The sequence below is a fragment of the Prionailurus bengalensis genome, chromosome E1, assembly GCF_016509475.1.
Source record: "Prionailurus bengalensis isolate Pbe53 chromosome E1, Fcat_Pben_1.1_paternal_pri, whole genome shotgun sequence".
NCBI lineage: Eukaryota > Metazoa > Chordata > Mammalia > Carnivora > Felidae > Prionailurus > Prionailurus bengalensis.
The window spans coordinates 31,099,320-31,116,733 of NC_057347.1; the positions used below are offsets into that span (position 1 = coordinate 31,099,320).

Genomic DNA, 17,414 nt, shown 5'->3' on the forward strand with positions numbered 1-17,414 from the left:
ATATCCTTCCTATAACCTTGTCTCCATTTAACTGAGGAGGAAACGGGCCCGAAAGGTAAGCAGCTTGCTTAAACTTTCACAGCTAATAATGGCCACCTCATGATTCTCATAGAGATCTGACTTTAGTCATCAGTCTGTGATTTTTACTAACTGCCTAACAGAAATCATGGTGGAATGGATATAAGAAATTCAGGTTTAATTTTAAATGATAGAATAACTGAAGTAGGAGTCATCCCTCAATTTTAGGGAGAAACATTTTCCTAAACAAACATCCTAAGCATTTCCTAAACATTTTGTCCTGACAATTACCTTTAGGTATGTATGGCCATTTGTTTTCATCATCTCATATCCTTCATCTGTCTCTGTTATTCTACTCTTTTGTGAGTACTCAACACACACTCAAAGAATTCATTCTTATACTATTTAGAATAGTTTTTGATACATATTCAAATGTAACAATATTTCTCAAAGCTCATTCCAAAGGATATTAACTAGTTTTGTACAAAAGCAAAACTGAGTGGTGGTGATCCCTGTGGGCAGGTAAATTGGAGAAATGTAGGATTTAGAAAAAATGAACTTTCCCGCAGAGCTTCCAACATCCTTAATACTCTAATGAGCATTTTGAATATCCCAAAAGGAAATAAAATTTAATAACTTGTTGCATTTCCTCAAGTTATTTGACCATATCCCCAACCACCACACCTTTATTTATTTTGGGACATCTCAGTGGACTAATGCCTGCAAAAGCACAAAGTGTTCTGGGAAACACTGCTACTCAACATTCAGATAAGCCTATTATGTCTTGCATGTTATCTAAAACATGAAATACACAGAATTCAAAAGCTTAAATAAGAATCTAGATAACACAACTATATCAATTTATTAAGAGAAATTATAGGTTGGCGTTTTAGGGATACGATTATAAACTTGTGAGCTTAAAACATGGAGGCAAATCATGAATAAAAGAGCCCATGGTACCATTTTAGGAGGTAAAATGCTATCCCGAATAGTCATAGAACAAACCATGACTCAAAAACAAAAAAACAAACAAATGTGCTATAATCCTATTGCTATTTTAGGCTAAGCAGTGAAAACCTACAGCCAGAGAATTGGCCATAGAGGTTACCTGTGAATTCTTTGAAAAACCTCTTCATGCTCAGTCATGCGTTAAGAGTTTGAGTATCTTGAACTGAGCAAGCAACAGATGAAATGAATTGTTTCTATTTAACTTCAAATGATTTCAGACAGATAACTGTTTTCTTCCTTTTTTTTTTTTTTAATGTTCACTTATTTTTGAGAAAGAGAGAGAATGAGTGGGGAAGAGGCAGAGAGAGAGGGAGACACAGAGTTTGAAGCAGACTCCAGGATCTGAGTTGTCAGCACAGAGCCGGATGTGAGGCTCGAACTCATGAACTACGAGATCATGACCTGAGTGGAAGTCCGACGCTTAACCAACTGAGCCCCCCAGGCGCCCCAAGACAGAGAACTGTTTTCTAACCTGCTTCCAATTCTTGGGCTTTATCCTTCCCTTCCTCCATTCCTTTCCTGTCTGGCTCTCACAGTATCATTTGTGATCCTCAGGCTGTCCCCCTCTGAAACACCTGGTAGATAACACCATAAATCATTTCCACTCTATTCTGGATAGCCACTATTCCATTCCAACACTCAATTCATCTTCAACAGAACAATGTCTGCTTCAGGTCAATTTTATTGATAAAGCCTTCCACTAGAAACCAAGTCAATTACCTCCTTTCCTTAAATTTCTGTATATTTCCCTATTTCCTCCTTCCTTTCTCTTACTCCTTTACTTCTTTTTTTCTTAATGTTTTATTTTTATTTTTGAGAGCGAGTGAAAGCAAAGGAGGGGCAGAGACAACGGGAGACAGAGGATTTGAAGTGGGCTCTATCTACACTGACAGCAGAGAGCATGATGCTGGGTCTGAACTCATAAACCTTGAGATCATGACCTGAGCTGCAGTGGGACACTTAACTGACTGAGCCACCCAGGCGCCCCACTCCTTTACTTCTAATAATCTGGTTTACATATCTTTCTTCCCATCCGTACATTTTGAAAATAATTTATGTTCCATGTCACCAATAAACCTAGTATTTGACAAAATAAATGCACTCCCCCATCAACTTTCTTAACCTCCTTTCTTTCATGTAACATTGCTTAAGCCATTTGTCCTTGACACTTTCTCTTCCCTATGTTTTTGATTTCCCACTATCTCACCTGCCCTTCAGAATATTTAGGCTGCTTCTAATAATTTCATTCTACTCCTTAAGTGGGAGTGGAGGAGGTTCCGCAAAGTTTGTCCCTTTCTCCCTTTCTCGCTCTCCCTGAGTGAACACTTCAACTATCACCCTCCAAATCCCTCTCTGTGTCTAGTTCCTTATTTCCAGTGGCCTTTCGGTCACTTACGCCTGTCAGCATATTGAACTTACTCTCTAAAATCCAACTATCATCTTCTCCACTGTTCTCATTTCCCTATTTCTGTCAATAGCACCACCCTACTATTATTCATCATCCTAATCAAAACTCTGCAGTTAGCTTTAATTCATTCTTCCTTATTTCTTACACTCAAATGCAAGTCTTAATGATGATATACTTGTTGTTGGTAAATTATCATATATCTGTCTCTCCATTCTTCCCATTTTCCTCACCTTCATTGTTTAGTTCTTAATATTCTATATTTGGACTCTTTCCTTTGTGCCCTATCTAGGCTACCTATGACCAGTTTCATTACCTTCCAAGATAACCAACACTACTATAAGATTATTATTTCTAAACTATCAATTTTGATTGTGTCACTATTCTCCCTAATGGCTCCTCACTGACTACGAGTAAGGTACAAACTTCTAAGTATAATATTTACATTTTTAGGCCTAACTTCATTCACTGATCTGCATGTACCTGCTTATCTTTTTAAAAAAGTAGATTACTCTAGGGGCACCTGGATGGCTTAGTCGGTTAAGCATCTGACTCTTGATTTTGACTCAGGCCATGATCTCACATTTTTGCGAGTTCGAGCCTCACATCAGGCTCTGTCCTGACCCTGCTGGGCCTGCTTGGGATTCTCTCTCTCTCTCTCTCTGCCCCTCCCCAGCTTGCACACTTTTCTCTCAAAAATAAAAAACTTCCAAAAAAAAAAAAAAAAGGTATATTACTCTGTTTACCATCACATTATGGATATATTTTTATTCATGCTAATTCTCTTATCACTTTCTGTTCACCTCTTAAGTAGATAAAACCCTACATATCATTTAAAACTCACTCAAAAGTCAACTCTGTTAGGAATCTTCTCTGAATATTCTAGGCTCTATCATAACTATGGTCTTACCATGTAGTGCTAGAGCTTGTTTAAAATCTATTTATGTGCATGACTTTCCTTGCGCAATACTTTAAATTCCTTGAGGGACAGGCTTAAGTTTATTTATTTTAATAACGTGCTGGAGCAGCTAACACAATGCCATCCACACTATAGTTGTTCAATATATATTTAATGTTTTGCAGATGAAATGTAATGAAGTGGCTATAAAGTACATACTGTCACACATAGTGAGACATACCTTTTATATCATGACCTCACTATAAGTGAAACATTACTCACTCTTATATAAATTTACAATTGTATTTCCAATTGTATTCTCTCACCTGTTTAAATAGGGGTGCAATGCACTAAATGGATTTAGTAAGAAACCAAATTGTAAAAAGTCTTCATTAGGGAACATATAGTATTCTGTATGTGTGTGGTAAACCCATCATATTATGATAGACCATAGTCTGCTGTTGCTAAGGTTAGAGTTCTGTTAAATTGAGGCTCTAACCTTGCTTTTCTGTGTGTAACCTTATGCCAGCAGCAGGTGTTATCACTGTGTGAATTTTTTAACATAGCAATGATGATTAGAATCACAGTAAGACAATTACATTTTTAGTTCTAAAGGCCATATATTTCCAAAACTGTTAAGTTTTTTGTCAACTAAATGAAAGTAGGACTGACTTACACTGACTTAACAATTCTTCCTTCTTGAAGCATAGCATCTCAAGAAATCTTACCAGATGCAGATGAAACAATGAGCAAAAGAAGCTCGTTACAAAAGAGTACATATTGTGTGATTCTATTTATGATGAAGTTCATCAACAGGCAAAAGCAATCTATGCTGTTATAAGTCGGAATAGTGGTTCTGTTGTAAAGGTGGGAGTGATGGTCAACTGAGACAAAGTTGGTACATTGGAGCCTTTGAGTGGTGATTACACACAAGATAGTAACAGAAATTCATCAGGTTGTACACTTGAGGTTTTTGTTCTTTACAGGGTGTTCATAATGTTGCAGCAAAAATATTTCTGAAAAGATAAATTAAGGAAAAGACAAACCAGAAGGAAAAAAAAAAAAAAAAAAAGGAAACACAAGTTAAAAAAAACCCAACCATCTCTAACAGACGGATTACAAAATCTGACTCTGTTGTTTGTGACAAAATGGTTGAGGGGGTAACCATAGTGGAACTTCCCCACCTTCACAGACTGTCACTATCCTCAACCACAGATCAATTGATACTTCAGGTGCAGCACTACAGTGTTTGTTTGTTTTTTTTAATGAAACAAAAATTTTGGGAATAATACTACAAAATAATAAGATACTTTTATTTGTTTCTGATGAGCTACTTGGCAAGCAGTGATTTTTATAGTATTTTTAAAACCATGGTATGTGACCCATTAGTGAGTTTTAAGTTCAAATATTAATGAAATAGAACTGAACATTAAATAAGAATGCAATAATGTAGAAAAAGTAAGTAATGCTTTGAGACTTTTGTTTCAGTTATATATGTGAGTGTGGTGAAGTAAAAGGTATTCTTATTATGGATTCAAGTGAAAAATAAAAAAGCCAACATTTTATGGGGATATCTGCTACATGCTGACAAGCACAACACAACAAAGGAGATCTTATAAATTGATATAATGACAATTGCACAACATTTTGATCTGAAGTTGCAAACAGGAAATTACTAGCATGCAGAAGACCTTGCACAATTACCATCAGCACCTTGCTTTTGTCATCAAAGTATCACACACTGAATACACTCTTATCTGCCCTAAAATCATATTGGCTAGAAAGGAAGTAAATTACTAATGTGGAGAGCCAGTATTTCTCTGCAGCTGCTAAGCAAGCTTTGCACGCTCACCGAAAGTACTGTGAATTCCCCGCTTCTCTTCTGTTGTAAGCTACCCGACCACCTTTGCCTTTCCTCACCAATAGTGGGGACAGTAGCTTTGAGAACTGTTTGGCAGAAAGAAAACAATGCGTGGTTGTCAATAGTAGGTAGGAAAATACATAACACCTGAAACGATCGAAAAAAAAAAAAAACAGTGCTCTTACAGTCTCAGCCTTCCTACTTTAAATGCTACCGAATCAGTTCTGATAAATCAGTGCCTCAACTCCAGGAGACTGGGTAATTTCCTGAAAGTTTCCAAACAACTAGATCATGGGAACTCTCGTTCTCAGTGTTAGGAACTCTGTTATTCAGTGTTATAACTCGGTGTTATTGCTGTTGTGACTGCAAAGTGGTATAGCCACTTTGGAAGACGATTTGATGGTTTCTTATAAAACCAAACATCTTCTTAACATATGATCCAGCAATTGTACTCCTTGGTAATTACCCAAAGGAGCTGAAAACTTATGTTCACACAAAAACCTGCAAATGGATGTTTACAGTAGCTTTATTCACAATTGCCAAAACTTGGAAGCAACCAACATATCCTTCAAAAGGTAAATAAGCTTCAAAATGGGTAAATAAGCTATAGTACATTCAGATAATGGAATGTTAATCAGCACTAAAAAGACATGAAAATATATGAAGGAACCATAGATGCATATTACTAAGTGAAAGAAGCCAATCTTAAAAGGCTGCATACTGTATGATTCCAACTATATGACATTATAGAAAGAGCAAAACTATGAAGACAGTAAGAGGATCAGTGATGGCAAAGGGTGAGGGGAGGGGCTGTGGAGAGATGAATAGGCAGAGCACATTGGTAAAAATCAGAGCAGTAAAAACACTCTGTATGATACCATAATGATGGATACATGCCATTATACATTTGTCCAAACTCACACAGACTATCCAGGTCCCAGAGTGAACCATAATGTAAACTATAAACTTTAGGAGATTATGATGTGTCTATGTAGGTTCACCAATTATAACGAATGTACCACTCTGGTGGGGATGGTGATAATGCTAGAGGCTATGCATGAATTGAGGCAGAAGGCATGTGGGAAATCTCTGAACCTACCCCCTCAATTTTGCAGTGAATCTAAAACTGCTCTAAAGAAATGAAGTCTTAAAAACAAAAACAGAACATCATTTATTATAATGGCAAAAAAGTGAAAGGTAACTAGAAATAAATTTAACAAAATATTAATAAAGCTTGTATTGGAAAAAATGTATCCAATTATTATTTGCCGTTCAAGAAGATATAAATAAGAAGTCAAAACATGCTCATAGCTAGGAAGACTGAAATTTATAAAGAGGTTGATTCTTCCCAAAATAAACTAGAAATTTGAGACAGTAAGATTTTTGCTAGAACTTATTTGGAAATGATAAGAAAAAAGATTAGCCAAATCAACATTTAATAAGAAAAACAAAGTGGGAGGTTATGTTATCAGGTATCAATACTTAAGAAGCAAAGTACACCAGCACTGAAGAATCCAAAAATGCCCATGCATGACACAGCTGGACTACAAATAATCCATCCACTGAAGTAAGAATTTGTATTTTTTTTTTTTAATTTTTTTTTCAACATTTATTTATTTTTGGGACAGAGAGAGACAGAGCATGAACGGGGGAGGGGCAGAGAGAGAGGGAGGCACAGAATCGGAAACAGGCTCCAGGCTCTGAGCCATCAGCCCAGAGCCTGACGCGGGGCTCGAACTCACGGGCCGCGAGATCGTGACCTGGCTGAAGTTGGACGCTTAACCGACTGCGCCACCCAGGCGCCCCAGAATTTGTATTTTAAACAGTACCTTTATAAAAATAATTGATCAAAATTGATATATTTATATTTTTTGATTGTGTACCAATAAGTATAATTATTACTCAATTCAGAAGAAAATTTTAATGTCACAGCTTATGAAGATATTGAATTAAAACATACATTTTAATTATCTAAAATTTTTGCAATAAAATGATCAGATGATCACTGACAGATATTTACGCATACTGTATTCTTTTATTTTTTAATTTTTTTAATGTTTATTTACTTTTGAGAGAAAGAGACAGAGGCGTGAATGGGGGAGGAGCAGAGAGAGGACACAGAATCCAAAGCAGGCTCCGGGCTCTGAGCTGTCAGCACAGAGTCTGGTGGGGGGCTCAAACTCACGGACTGTGAGATGGTGACCTAAGCTGAAGTAGGATGCCCAACCCTGGGAGGATGAGCCACCCAAGCGCCCCTAGGCATACTGTATTCTTGAAATTATAATATATCAAGGTAATATTCTAGGGTAATATAGAATAAAAACAAGAGCAGAGAAAAAGGAAAGATGATAAATTTCTTTTTTTTTTTTAATTTTTAATGTTTATTTTTGAGAGAGAAAGAGACAGAGTGTGAGCTGGGGAGGGGCAGAGAGAGAGGGAGACACAGAATCCGAAGCAGGTTCCAGGCTCCGAGCTGTCAGCACACAGCCCAACGTGGGGCTCGAACTCACAAACCGCAAGATCATGACCTGAGCTGATGTCAGACACTTAACCAACTGAGCCCCCAGGCACCTCTATAAATTTCTGACAATAAGAATAAGAAAATATTTTTAAGAAAAAAATTTTTTAATTTTCAAAATTTTATTTTGAGAGAGAGAGAGAGAGAGAGAGAGAGAGAGAGAGAGAGAGGCGGAGAGAGAGGGAGAGAATCCCAAGCAGGTTCTGTGCTGTCAGCACAGAGCCCTACATGGGGCTCAATCCCACAAACCATGAGATCATGACCTGAGCTGAAATCAAGAGTCAGATACTTAACCAATGAGTCACCCAGGTGCCCCTCAAAAGAAATATTTCATAAAATTGACTATATGCTTGATATATATCCAAAAGATTAATACCATAGAGAATTTATTACTAATTTCTGCTGTATATATGACCAAAGAATTAATAACACAGAGAAAGTGTTTCTAAAGTCAGTGAAGTACACTAGAAATCAGCAACTGAAAGGGAACTATAGAATTAGAAACTGTCTAATACAGTTCAAAATAAGCAACCACAATGGGAATATTATACACTGAAAGATAATTAAAATATGATCTATAGAAACTGGAGGGTGTGAAGATTTTGTAAAAATTGTATAGTACATCTATGAGATAAAGAGCAGTACTGTTAAAATATATTAAAAATAAAATTCTGAGTTATTTTTTAACAAATTTTAGTATCCTGATGAAAGGAAAAATTTTCTAGGAAGATGTCCATTAATAGAATTATTCAAGAAAAGGACAAAAACTTGAATAAAATAACCTTAGAAGACATTAAAAAATAGGAAATACTTTCTCTACCAACAATGGCCCAGGTTCATCTGGCATATGAAACATTTTCAAACCTTAAAGGAACAGATACAGCTTCTATTATTTAAACAGCTATAAATAGGGGCGCCTGGGTGGCGCAGTCGGTTAAGCGTCCGACTTCAGCCAGGTCACGATCTCGCGGTCCGAGAGTTCGAGCCCCACGTCAGGCTCTGGGCTGATGGCTCAGAGCCTGGAGCCTGTTTCCGATTCTGTGCCTCCCTCTCTCTCTGCCCCTCCCCCGTTCATGCTCTGTCTCTCTCTGTCGCAAAAATAAATAAACGTTGAAAAAAAAAAATTTAAACAGCTATAAATAAATAAATAAAAATTTTCAAAAGGGGCGCCTGTGTGGCTTAGTCAGTTGAGTTTTCAACTCTTGATATCAGCGCAGGTCATGATCCCAGGTTTGTGGGATCAAGCCCCGTGTTGGGCTCTGTGCTGAGCATGAAGCCCGCTTAAGACTGTCTCTCTCTCCCCCCTCAGGCTCTCTCCTCTCTCCTTAATTTATAAATTTAAAATAATTTGTAAATAAGCAGATATAAAAATATTATAACTCTTATTTATTAAATAAAATAGTGCTAGCTTCTTTCTAAGAATTAAAAATGTAGAATGGCTCAAATATCATGAAAATTTATTTCTAGCTCACTTTTGCAGCTCCAGTTCCAACAAGAATTGGAAAAAAGTAAAATTTTGTGGAAGAAACAAAAATGTAATTAATTTAGAATGCCCTACTTAGAAAACCCAAGACAAATGAAAAACAACTAGAATAAGAGAGTTCAATAAAGTGGCATCACACAAAATAACCATTCCAAAATTAATACCTTGGGGCATTTGCTGTCTCAGTCGTTGAAGCATGTGACTCATGATCTTGGGGTTGTGAGTTCAAGCTCCAAGTTGGGTGTAGAGGTACTTTAAAAAGAAAATCTTTAAAAAAATAACTACTATCTTTATTACCAATTAGAAAATATTTCTAATTTTCTAATAGCCATTTCTAATAGCAACAAAAGCTAGAGCATACCTCTTCAGATGTAATAAGAAATATTCAAGACACATATGAAGCAAGACATAATTTTCTCTTTCCAAAATATCAACAAAGACCTAAATGAATAGAGAGGTAAACTACATTCAGCTCTCCCAAACCACTCTCTAAATCCAATGCAATTCCAATTTTAAAAAGTCCCAATTCAATTTTCACTACCACGGCAAAAATGATTCCAAAGATCATCTAGAAGATCAAAACCAAGAAGTTAAAAAAGTATGTATTAAGGACTTAGCCTACCAGATAACAATGAACCTAGAAATATGTAGAAATATACAGCTAGAATAATTAAAATAATAATGTATTGGCTGAAAGAAATCGATCAATGGAACAGAGTGGTGGGTCTAGACACAGATCTGTGTATCTAGATAGAGAGTCAGTATAGGATAAAGTCTGTATTTCAAATTAGTGACAAGGGCAGCTAGGTGGCTCAGTCGGTTAACCATCTCACTCTGATTTCGGCTCAGGTCATGATCTGGTGGTTCGTGAGTTCAAGCCCCGCATCGACAGCTGACATCTGACAGCTCAGAGTCTGGAGCCTGCTTCGGATTCTGTGTCTCCCTCTCTCTCTGCCCTTCCCCTGCTCACACTCTGTCTCTCTATCTCTCAAAAATAAATAAACATCAAAAAAAATTTTTTTAAAAATTAGCAAAATTGGACGGTTATCAAATAAATGACGGTGGAAAATGGGCAAGTGGTTATCCATTTGGGGCCCTAACTCATGCATAGACAAGCATAGATTTTGAGTGAATTAAATGTATAAATTGGAAAGATCTTCCTGAAAAACACAGTAACACAAAAACTCCGTAATAAAAAGGACTGAAAAATTTGATAATACAAATGTCAAAATTCAGTAGAACAAATGGCTTGTGAAGTTAATAGCCTTCACAATTCCACTTTTTCGAAAGCACAAAAACAGGCAAAAGAGTTACCCTGACTGGAGGTGCGTGGGGAAGAAAAGAAGTAACAGGAAAGGAACCTGGGGGTGGGAGAGCATCAGGGTCCTAGTAATGTATTTCCTTAATGTTGTGTTTCTTGATCTGGACGCTGACACACGAATATGGTTCAGACTGTAAAATTTCAGAGGGTATACACTTATGAGTACTTTTCCTGTGGCAAATTTAGGGAGTACCATAAGGAAATAATGAAGAGAGGAGGGATGGGAGAGATCGACATGAAATTTTTCCTTGTGATGTTACATTAATCTATGTTTTATCTGTTTATGAAGAAGCATATACTAGTTGCGTAATTTTTTTAAAGTGAAAAATGATAAAGGCTACATATAAGACATACAACATTCAAGACTTATGATCCAAGTACAATCAAGACAATTCTATAGGGCACACTCTACCTGTGAATCTAGTATGTTGGAAATTTCGCATTCACCAACATTTACTTCATCCAACTGCAAGGAAAACAAGTTTCTGGCAACCTGGACAAAATCTGAAATGGAACACATTTTAGTAGGAACACAACATTTCACCTCATCTAAATACATCTTTACCTTTTTTTAAATGAAGTTGAAGCTATGCATTAAAACTAACGTTTCAAATTTAATTTACTTCAATGAATTACCTTAAAGTGGTATTAACTGAAGTGACAAATATAAGCTCAAATAAAAAGTAAGTAAGAGATAAACCAGTTTTAACTTACTTGAGTTAAATCTGCTGAGGTAACTAAATCAGTTAAGTAACAATAAAGCACATACATATCGTAGGTACATCTATTTTCTCCAACTCTTACTACGAGCAAGAACTTTCTCTGAAATATACGACAATATTGTGACTTGTAGCTTTTTTAGCTGGAACCGGAGGTTTAACAAAAATAATAATAGCAGCAGCTAATGTTCACGGAACAGCCTTCTTGTGCTAGGCACAGTGCTTTGCTATTTCATCCTCCCATTGAGGATGGGTAGGTTCTCATCCTCTTTGTTCTACACACTGCGGCTAAGAGAAGTTAACTGCCAAACTTCCCAAGGCTGCTTGGCAAATAAGTAGCAGAGCAGGACTCAAATGAAGGTCGAACTCCAAGCCTGATGCTGGCTAGCAAACTGTAAGCTTCTTCAGACATGAGTGTGACCCATCCATCCTCAGATTTTTGAATTTTAGCTATTATATTTTTAATTTCCAAGGATCCTTTTCGTATTCTCTGATTGTTCCTAGTCTATAATATCTTACTCTTTATATCACGGATGCCTTATCTTTGTTTACCTTTTCAGAGATGTTCATTATGGTTTGTCTGAAGTTCTCTCCCACTCTTGCATTATTCCTCATTTTTCAGGGTTCCTGTTTTTCTCTTTGTCAAACAGTTTGGGGCTCTTATATTTTGTCAGAGAATTTCTGCAAGTGTCTGGTGACCCTTGGCTATGAGTGCATATTTAAGAAGAATCACCACCAAAACACGCATTGGAAATCCTGTGTGCATAACTTGCCTTGTCAACTGGCTGGTTTCCCTACAGAGCAATCAGGTGGCCAACTGACACCTTGGGGTCTTGCCTATAAACATGGCTGCAAAATTCACCAAGCAATCTGGGTGTGTGTTGTGAGTGATAACTCAACATACACTCCTCCAAATTCCCTGACTGCTGGCAGCTATAGGTTCAGAATCTCTCTGGTTTAATTTCCCAAGAGGATATACTTCTTTTCCTCAGCAGGTATAAGGCAGTGCTAAATCCTGGGTTGCTTGAGAGGAGGCAGGTAATAGCATAAATACTCCTTGCACAGATTTCTAACAATCCTATTTGAAATGCCCTGCCTATACCTACCCTTCAGAAATACCTGATACTTTTAATTCCTAATTCTTTTCAGTGATAAATCAGCTTGTTCTCCATTGTGGTTCCCCCATCTCTTCAGACACATGGGCTTTGTTGCCTCTATTTACTAATTCATTTAGTTTCTTCATCCATGTTCCGTCCTTATATATTGTGGTTTTAGTTATACATGCAATTTCTTTTTTGTTCTCTTCATTATTTGGGGGTGATTTTCAAAAGGAAAGGAAAGGAAACATTTTTTTTTATCACTTTGAAACCAAAAAGTGAATTCTTTTTTAGTAATACAGATGCTTTAAAAATGATACAATATTTCATCTACTGTATAAGAAAAAAATTAAATACTGAATGCTGTCAAGGATACAAAAAACTGTTAATTCAACAAATTCATATGTAAAATATCTCTTGAAAACAACTTATCAATACCTATCAGAAGTATAAACCACTTGTGGGAATTTATCTAAGCAGGAAAAAAACTATGATGTTAAATATAGAATTACCTATAATACCAGCTACTGAGAGACTATTAAAATCCCAGAAGTGGAAAGGCTTAATATTATAGCACATCAACTAAGTATGTCAATATCATGCTAATTTTATAAGAATAATTATACAGTACCATAAAAATATTTATTCTGTCTTATTAGCTGGAAAAAAGTATGGAAATTCATAGTAGTGGAGTTAGTTAGGACTTCTATAATTCACATTATTTCTTTTGTTATTACTAAAGCAATGTTTACACAATAAGTAAAAAATAAAAAAGGTATGATAGGATGATGATATTTTAGAGCTGGAAGATTCTAGGAAAGTCTCCTTTCTGCTGACCCAGCCAGGCCAGTATTTGTAGCTGACATTTTAGGATAGTGATTAAGGAACTTGAAATAGATATGGTCTTATTTTTCTCTCTTTCCTTACAAAGATGCATTCCTAATAAAAAGAGGTCACTATAACTCTCCCACCGAGTTTCTGTGATGACACAACATGATAAACCTAATATTACCTCCAAAAGACACTGTCCCCTTTGGGTCTGCTTGCACTTGCTGTCTCAGGGCTTGGTGTTGTTCCTTTGTGGGCTGAATACCAAGATAATCTAGAGCCTGGAAGGAAAAGGACTCAAGTGAAGCAATTGTTCAAATCTCTAAAGGATAAAACTTTTCATTACAACTTTATTTTACAACCCAGTGAAAAAAATCAGTATCAGGAACAGTGACAAGAATTACATGCCCAGAGAGGGTCTGTTGACTATTTATGAATTAATTTTCGATAAAATATTAGCCTGATTCCACCACCACCTCAGTTGCTTTGTGGGGCTTTTTTTTCTGCAAGACTAGCACTTTGGCTGATGCCAAATTTATAAGCATAGCCCTAGAACCAAAACTCAATTTCTTAGTTTAAAATATGTGGTATGGTACAGAAGAAAAATAGCAAGGAAATTCTACTAAATCAGATTAAACATTAATTTCTAAAAGTGGCACTATAAAAATGGATATATTTTTTTAACATACTTGAGACCAAAACTAAAGTTGATAAATATTCTAATTTTGGGTTATTTATTGATAGGCTTACATAAATAGTAAAGTAGAAAGCTTTCTCTGGAACCTACCTCTCTCTGCCATTTTTTTTTCTTTTTTTCCTTTTCTTTTCTCTACCTCAATTTAGTACCCATAGCAGATTAAGTATTCAGAGACTGCTTGTTGTATTCCAATACTCATTCTCTTCTTCTTCTTTAGTAACATAACCACAAGTTTTAGCTAGCAACACTTCCATCCTGCTAAAAGATATTTCCCAGCCCACTTGAGGGCTTGATGAAGCCATGGGACTATGCACTGGCGAAGGACATACAAGGTGAAGTATTGTGGAATACTTCTAGGAAGGCTTTCAAAAGTAGGTGTAGGCTATTCTTGGCTCTTTCTCTCCCCTCTTTGGGCTTAATTAAAAGAGAAAAAAGATGAAAGGAAGGAAAGAAGGCAAGGAGGGTGGGAGCATGCTGGAACTCAAGTAGTCATCTTGGTTCATAAGCCACTTTGGTGGAGCAGAAAGATAGTTGGAACGTGGGTCTCTGACCTATAGAACTTCCATCCCAGCCCTGGACCACCTTCTTTAAAGCTTCTTTTTGGTGTGAAAGAAATAAATTTCTAGTGGAAACCACTGTTATTTCAGGTTCTCCAGTTATATATAGCAAAACCCAATCTTAACTAATATAGAGGCTGATTAGATGCCCTTACTGGATTTGGGCAAGAATATATTTTGTGTCAATCATATTAAAACAAAAAAGTAGGCAAAGTTTAATATTGGTAATTATTCCTTATAAATTTCTCCCTCCTTCAAAATCCGCTCAGTCATTCATCAGTTCATTTACCAAATATCTATTCAATGCTTACTATAATTGTCAGGCACTACACCATGCAAAGGGGCACACAAAGAAGACACAGCTGCTACTCTAAAAGAGTGATGGTTTCTAGGGTGAGAATAACATGTGAATAAATGTAATTAGTGCAATATGAAATTTAATAGAAGTGTGTATAGGATATACTGTGGCAAAAACAAACTGGTTAATGTATAAGTGGTTGGGCACAGTGAGAGGAGACAGGAAGAAGGAAGAATATTAGGAAAAATTCATTAAAAAGTTATTTTAGAGTTTAGCTAAGTATCATCTGCCTCCTCCGTCTACACAGTCATAAATATTTGCCTTACACAACATGGAATACTGGTTCTTAACATTTCTTAAAAATTTTTTATGTTTATTCATTTTTGAGAGACAGAGTGCAAGTGGGGGAAGAGCAGAGAGAGAGGGAGACACAGAATTCGAAGCAGGCTCCAGGCTCTGAGCTGTCAGCACAGAGCCCAACATGACGCTCGAACCCAGGAACCGTGAGATCACGACCTGAGCCAAAGTTGGACACTCAACCAACTGAGCCACCCAGGCACCCCTGGTCTTAACTTTTGATGTTCTTTTCCTTCAATTATAAAAATGCTACGCTACACACACACACAAACACACACACACACACACACACACCACAAGGAGAGTAATACAAAGAATATCCATGTACTCAAATACTCATTGATATTTGCTTGATATTTATGTATATATATATACATATATATATGTATATATATATATATATATATATATATATATATATATATATTAAGAAATAAACACTATAGACTTGGTTGAAAGCTTTCTCCATTGTTCCTCAGCAGGAACCACTATCCTAAGGTTGGTGTATCCTTCCTTTCCATGATTTGATACCATTACTACATGTATTCCCTAATGTTATGTATTCTTGTGCACTTAAAATTTTACATCAATAGTATAATACAAATGGATACACTTACAAATTATTTTTATTTTTACTTTAATGCTATGATTTCATAATTGCTCAATATTGTTATCTGTGAAACTAGTTCACTTTAAATGGTATCCCACTGTATGAATATAAATTATATACTCTCTGATTGATGGGCTTTTATCATTACTCCTACTTATTTTTTATTACAAAACATTATACATATCTTCTTGTGTGGATGTGTGAAAATTTCTCTGCAGTATATCCCTAGAAGAGGAAATGCTGAGTCACATATGTATTGTATCTATATATTGTATCTATCTATCTATCTATCGTCAACTTTACTAGATACTGTAAAATTACTCTCACACTGGTTGTAACAATTTACACACATCACTAGTATATAAGCCCTTTTATTTTTCTATATTTTAAGAGCACTTGCTGTTTTCACACTTTAAATTTTGTTAATATGTTGAATATGAAATAGTATGTTGTTTGTTAAATTCCCTTCGTTATAAGTGAGATTAAGCTTCTTTTACATGTTTATCAGCAATGTTTTTAACTCATAAATTACTTAGCAATATGTTTTAAGTTGTCATACATGGTTTTAAGAAATATTTTTGCTAGTGATTCCTAAATTTGGTGACATTCTCCCAAATGTGAAAACAAAGAAAGTCTTCAGATCTTGCGAAATGTCCCCTGAGGCAAAAAACAAAAACAAAAACAAAAACAAAAAACTGTGCCCTTTATCCTTGAAAACTACTGCTCCAGAGACAAACACTGTTAATGGTTTGATGTATAATTTTCTAAATTTTTAAATGAATATACATACACCTATATATTAAATATACATAAATTATGTGTTTATTTACAGCAATTATTACATACAGTGTTGTACATTACTTAAAAAGTATTAACATATTATAGGTTTCTATTCTGTACATTTTACATCTCTTGCATGCTTTTCAAAACTGCTGTGATAGTGCATTAGCACTTAAGTATACATATATTTCAAATTTTGAATATAGCAAAACATTGTATAACTTTAACTTTTGAATTTCTTTTAACCTTTTGAATTTCTCCCTACAGGTAATACCTGTCACACTTTTGGTTTAATATTCCCAAGTATTTTACTATATAACATTTGATATATATTAAAAACAAATATATAACAGATATACATGTCTTAAGGCAGGAAAATAACTTAAAAATTCCATGAATCCATCTAAGAAGTACAAAACTGCCAGTACTGCTGAATTCAGGTCATATATTCCTACTCCTTTAGAGTAGGAATGGTTTCGTCATTCCTCCATATTGCTATGTACTCTTGTAACATCCGCATATTCATCTTCACTGATAAATATCTGATTAGAGGAACATTCCACAATTTATTCATCCCTCACTCCTGTACATTGGGGTTTTCTGCTTTCTAGCAATGCAACAATGAACATTCTTGTACACATCTAAAACTTTCTGTAGGGTTTTACTCCTTACTTAGGAGTAGTTTTGGTGGGTCTTTTTTCCTTTTCTTTTTTTTTTTTTTTGAATGATGGTAGGACTTCTGAAAATATTTTCAGGGCGCCTGGGTGGTTCAGGTTCAGTTGGTTAAGTGTCTGAGTTCGGTTCAGGTCACGATCTCACAGTTCGTGTGTTCGAGCCCCATGTCGGGCTCAGTGCTGACAGCTAAGAGCCTGGAGCCTACTACAGATTCTATATTTCCTCTCTCTGCCCCTCCCCTGCTTATGCTCTGTCTCTCTCGCTCTTTCTCAAAAATAAATAAG

The 17,414-nt window shown here is 35.9% G+C and overlaps 1 protein-coding gene across 1 annotated transcript in view; it reads right to left on the reverse strand.

Moving 5' to 3' along the window:
- STXBP4 (syntaxin binding protein 4) overlaps window positions 1–17,414 on the reverse strand; it is a 166,211-nt gene that overhangs the window by 106,170 nt on the left and 42,627 nt on the right. The window contains exons 9-10 of the mRNA XM_043584020.1: window positions 13,341–13,437; window positions 10,925–11,016 (exon numbers count right to left, since the gene is read on the reverse strand). Coding sequence (XP_043439955.1) covers window positions 10,925–11,016; window positions 13,341–13,437 — 189 coding nt within the window. The remainder of the gene's footprint in view (window positions 1–10,924; window positions 11,017–13,340; window positions 13,438–17,414) is intronic.